The 5,000-nt window shown below is 45.7% G+C and overlaps 1 protein-coding gene across 4 annotated transcripts in view; it reads right to left on the bottom strand.

Annotated features, from left to right (window-relative positions):
- LOC123516600 (potassium voltage-gated channel protein Shal-like) overlaps positions 1–4,002 on the bottom strand; it is a 268,319-nt gene extending 264,317 nt beyond the window's left edge. For 2 of the 4 annotated variants that reach the window (XM_045276137.1, XM_045276136.1), the window contains exon 1: positions 2,521–4,001. In XM_045276137.1, coding sequence (XP_045132072.1) covers positions 2,521–3,635 — 1,115 coding nt within the window. In that variant the 5' untranslated portion in view covers positions 3,636–4,001. Of the gene's footprint in view, positions 1–2,520 lie in introns of all 4 variants that reach the window. The other 2 variants (XM_045276135.1, XM_045276134.1) reach the window with 2 other exon arrangements.
- Positions 4,003–5,000: the final 998 nt, after the last annotated feature.

Genomic DNA, 5,000 nt, shown 5'->3' with positions numbered 1-5,000 from the left:
GAGAGAGAGAGAGAGAGAGAGAGAGAGAGAGAGAGAGAGAGAGAGAGAGAGAGAGAGAATCACCAAATAAGAGACAGAGTAAGAGTCAACCAGAAACGTTCTTCTACTACCATGGAATAGCAAGTTGAGAGAAACATAACTGGGGTCATTCACGTTAAGTCACCCAGTTCAAGGTCACTTGCAGGTGAGGAAGAAATTTTAATTCTTGCCAGCATCAGGAGGAGGAAGGAAAGTAGGAGAAGGATTGTGAAGAAGAGGAGGAGAAGGAGAAGGAGGAGGAGGAATATGATGATGATGAGGAGGAGGAGGAGGAGAAAAAGAAAGACGAGAAAGTAGAGGGAGAAAAGAACTTGAATAGAAGGAAGAGGAGAATAAGAAGAGGAAGAATAACAGAAAGAAGAATAAAGAAAAATCATAAAGATGAACGAAATAAAAAAAAATAACAAAAATGATAAAGATAAAAAAGAGAAAAGGAAAGAACGAGGAGAACACTGCCTGGTCATTCGTTAATCATGACTCACTTTACTCCAGTGACACTACTATACATCTCTCTCTCTCTCTCTCTCTCTCTCTCTCTCTCTCTCTCTCTCTCTCTCTCTCTCTCTCTCTCTCTCTCTCTCTCTCTCTCAATACAGTCTTATGTAATTACTTGTTTAAACTGATTTTTTTTTTTTTTTGCCCGGATGAACGTTGTATATTATGGGTTCCAATATTAATGGCTCTACTATTATTACTCATTTGTTTTCTTTTTTTTCAAGTGTCCAATTTTCAATAAAAAATATAACCATGTGCTTCATGGATATTTAAACAGGCAACTGTACATCATTTTTAATGGCGGCATGCATAAACTACTCATTAAATACTTCATTTTGTTTTACCACATGTATTCCCGGTTTTAATAGTTATTAGATAATACATATTAATTCATGAGGGACTGGCTTCGCATGTCATGAATAAAGATCACTTTTATACGGGACTAAACAAGCATATCTATATTTAGAGCTTTTGTTTTCGGTTCTTTTGCATGGCAGTGGATTTTTACCTTTTGCAGTTTTATTTTTTTTCACATGAATATAACTGTCTCATATATAGGAAATCGATTCATTGTTTTTGCTTTCAACAGAAGATATCTTACCCATTATCATTATTAATTGATGCAACTACTTCTTATCGTTCATTCCTTTCTATAATTCTACATGGTCGTTATTAAATGTCTTCAATACCAGTCAAAGTAAGCGTTCGTAAGAATATGGATCGCTTCAGTCAATCAGGGAGAAAAACTCGGATCGATACTGAGAAAGGTTAAGAGCAACAGCTGTAGCACATTGCTGGTGCGTGAGAGTGAGTGATGCTTTGTGGCGCTGTTATGTCTGCTGCGATGTAATGTTCGTGGCACTGTAATACCTGTGACAGTTCTAGCTATATCTGCAGCTTTGTTTTCTGCATATGGTAATGTGATGCTTGTAAGTCTCCTGTTTTGTACCAGTATGGTGTTTGTGGCCTTGCAGTGATATGTTATATGTGGCAGTTTGACGTTATTTTTATTACGTTCCTTATTGTGAAGATGATACTTAACTCTTTCCCACTAATGCAACTGAAGAATACTAATTTGTTCGTGTTTGTTTGTGTGTGTGTGTGTGTGTGTGTGTGTGTGTGTGTGTGTGTGTGTGTGTGTGTGTGTGTGTGTGTGTGTGTGTGTGTGTGTGTGTGTGTGTGTGTGTGTGTGTGTGTGTGTGTGTGTGTGTGTGTGTGTGTGTGTTGAAGAAAAACATTTACTTTATTCCAACATCACCCAATATACTTCTCTAGACTTTTTTCCTTCCTCCACCGTTTCTTCGCGTGTTCCCAAGGTATTTTTCCCCTCTGCATGTTCCTTTTGGAAGCCGCGTATTGCGTGAGGGGTGGAGAGGAGTGTGCCGCGCTGATCCCTGACACCTGACCTTTGATATCTGACGCTGGAGCCTGGTCGAGCCCCGCTGCTGCAGGTGAGGCCGCTCCTCTGGCTCTCCTCATACACAAACACTAATACCATGGCAAACACTCCACTCACTTGTCGGCAAAGTCACTGACATGCTAACTCGCTCGCTCGCTCACCCATGCTCGTTCTTCGGCGTTCTAATAAATCTTTTCGCACAGTCATTCTTGTGGTAGGAGTCATCAACTTCCACTTATTCTGTATACCCTCTGTGCCGCGTGTATTGCGATCAACAGTAATGAGTGTTTGGCGTGATCAAACACTCTTAGTTCTACTCTAGGCTTAAAAGAGTGAGACTTAACCTTAGTAATTTCCTGATAATGGATAAGGCGCAAACAAAACTACGAAGTAAAGGCAAAGCAATCAGGTGTACATTATTAATTGTTTCTCGGCGCCTGAGATATTTACAGTTGTTTTGTCTGAAGATGTAAAGGAAATAGAAATGGAACCACAATGAAGTAGTACAGAGTAATACTGCGACAAGTAGAGGTGAGGGAAAGGGTGGACGAGAGGAAGAGAGTGGGCGGGAGGCGTGCAACACTCACCCTAGTGTCGTCATGGTGACAATGGTGTACCAGAACGCCGAGGGAATGGACGTGAAGGTGGTCTCCTCTACGTTCTTCTCAGCGTAGAACATGACGGTGGCGAAGATGATGATGGCCATAGCGAGGGAGAACACGAGGAAACCCAGCTCAGAAGCGCAGGACTTGAGCGTGTAGCCCAGGATGCGCAGCCCCTGGGAGTGGCGCGAGAACTTAAAGATCCTGAACACGCGAAACACTCGGAGGGTGACGAAGGCTCCAGACACGTCGTCGTTGTCGGTGATGCCAAGACCGATGTAGTAGGGCAGGATGGCCACCACGTCGATAATGGACATGACAGAGCGTACAAACTTACAGCGGTCGGGTGCCGCGAACATACGCAAAAGGTACTCAGCTGTGAAGATCATGACGCACGCCGTGTCACCACAGAAGAAGATAATTTTATAGCGCTCTCCGCAGGGTTGCGATTCCTTCTTGCCCGGTAGGCGACCGCACGGCACCGTCTCTACAACGTTGGCCATCACCGACACGGCGATGAAGAACCCAGTCACGTAGTAAAACACTAATGCCGCCGTCGACGTGTGTGGGTTTTCAAAGGCTCGCCACATACGTTCACGTATTGTACGATAAACATATTTGTCTTGCTCTCCACTTTCGGAGAGCTTGTCGTCCAAGAGACGCTCGGCATTTTCGCGTTTGCGGTCACGATAATCCTCGTAACAACAGTCACCGATCACGTCAGGGATGATCCCGAAGAATGCCAGCTCTTCGTCATAGCTGGTGAGACACTCGTGCTTGGGGTAGTGGAGCTTCCCCGTGCGGTAGTAATTTAGGATGTGACGGAATATGTCTGGGTCTCGGTCGAAGAAGTATTCTTTGGTTTCCTCGTCATAGAAAAACTCCCTTTCATTGGAGCCGAGAAGTGTGTCAGGGTATTTCTCGAGAGTGTTGCGCCAGGTTTCAAACCGCCGGCCCGACACATTGATTAGCAGCTTCTCATCATCCGGTCGCCGCTTATCCTTGGCGATGGGCGGCGCCGGCAGGGGGTTGTTGGCGATGGGAACCCATCCGATGGCAGCTGCTCGAGCGAAGGGCAACCAAGCGGCCACCGAGGCCATGCTGTGTGGGGGAATGTTGGTGGTGGGGGCAAGCGCCTGTGCGAGCCACGACAGTCACTAACAGCACGCACGCACTCGGCCGCTGGGGATGCCTCCCTGCCGTAACCACCTATTTGTACATGTTTACTCAGCACCGCAATCACTGCCAGTGCCACTGCTCACTCCAGGTCACTCCCGCCTCCGAACACTCGGCATAACACCGCGGATGAATTGCAAGCTGGGCAGAGGAGGGTGTTTCCCGCGCCAGCTGCTCCACAACTGAGGTGATGCGCAGGCCAGCCAGCCTCCTCTAGTGGCCATGCGCGGATCAATTTCCCACCCGTCCCGAGCTACCTAACGCACCGCTATTTCATAGACTTCCACCTCAGCCACTTGAACTTCTCTTTTCCTTTCTTCTCTTCCTTCTCACATACACACACGTACACATACATACATGGCGCACGTAAGTCTAGTACATACACACTTATATCAGGGCTATGAGTATATTCTTAGAGTTTGTTTTAAGGTGAATACTGAGTGCGTGTATGCGCGGGTAGAGTGCGCGTCTGTGGCCACCATGACGACAAGCGTGAATAAGTTGTTCCCTGCCAGCCCTCACACTACCTGTCAGCCTTTCATGCCGGGCACAGCCACACCATAAGCCACTCCTCTCTTGGACCGCACTTTGGCTATTCACGTTTCCCACGCACGAAATATAAACATCACCTCTATAACGGGCTCCCATAAAGAGGGACCTGTCCGTATATGAAATGATAGTGAACATAAATATGAGTCTCGAGGTCACCACCACAGTAGCTTTACTAAAAGGTAACCAGGGATTGCAGCGACTGACCGCGACCTATTTGTTGTTCTCACTCATTTCAATATTTTTGTGTGCAGATTAATCATAACTCGCTACTTTACGGGCGCTCTTTACCAACATCATTTCGTATAAACAGGAAAACAAAGAAACTAATGTCGAAGCATACGCGCGCTCACATAACCTAGTTAGTAATCATTGTTTGTTATCGCTCGGCTTTACTTGCTAGTCGTTTCTCTGCTACCTTACTGATGCTGATGAGTGGCAGACTTGCACACACGAGGACTTTTGCAGTAGTAGGAGAGAATGTAATCTCCACCTCGTAAAATAGTGTAGAAATACGGTCAATAACAAGGTGAAAAGCTCTTCTCTAACAGTCTCGACCCCTCCCATAAACAGCCACATTAACGAGAGTCTGTTTCAACTTGCAGACTCTAAGAGCTGTAAAGAGGCTTGGCGGAAATAGATGTGTTAGTATTGTATCCAAACAGTGGCAGTCTTTTCATTTTATGTGATTCTCTCTCTCTCTCTCTCTCTCTCTCTCTCTCTCTCTCTCTCTCTCTCTC

The sequence above is a fragment of the Portunus trituberculatus genome, chromosome 41 (genome assembly GCF_017591435.1).
Source record: "Portunus trituberculatus isolate SZX2019 chromosome 41, ASM1759143v1, whole genome shotgun sequence".
Lineage (NCBI taxonomy): Eukaryota > Metazoa > Arthropoda > Malacostraca > Decapoda > Portunidae > Portunus > Portunus trituberculatus.
Note: the sequence above shows the minus strand (reverse complement) of the source record. Positions and strands in the feature narration are given on the sequence as shown.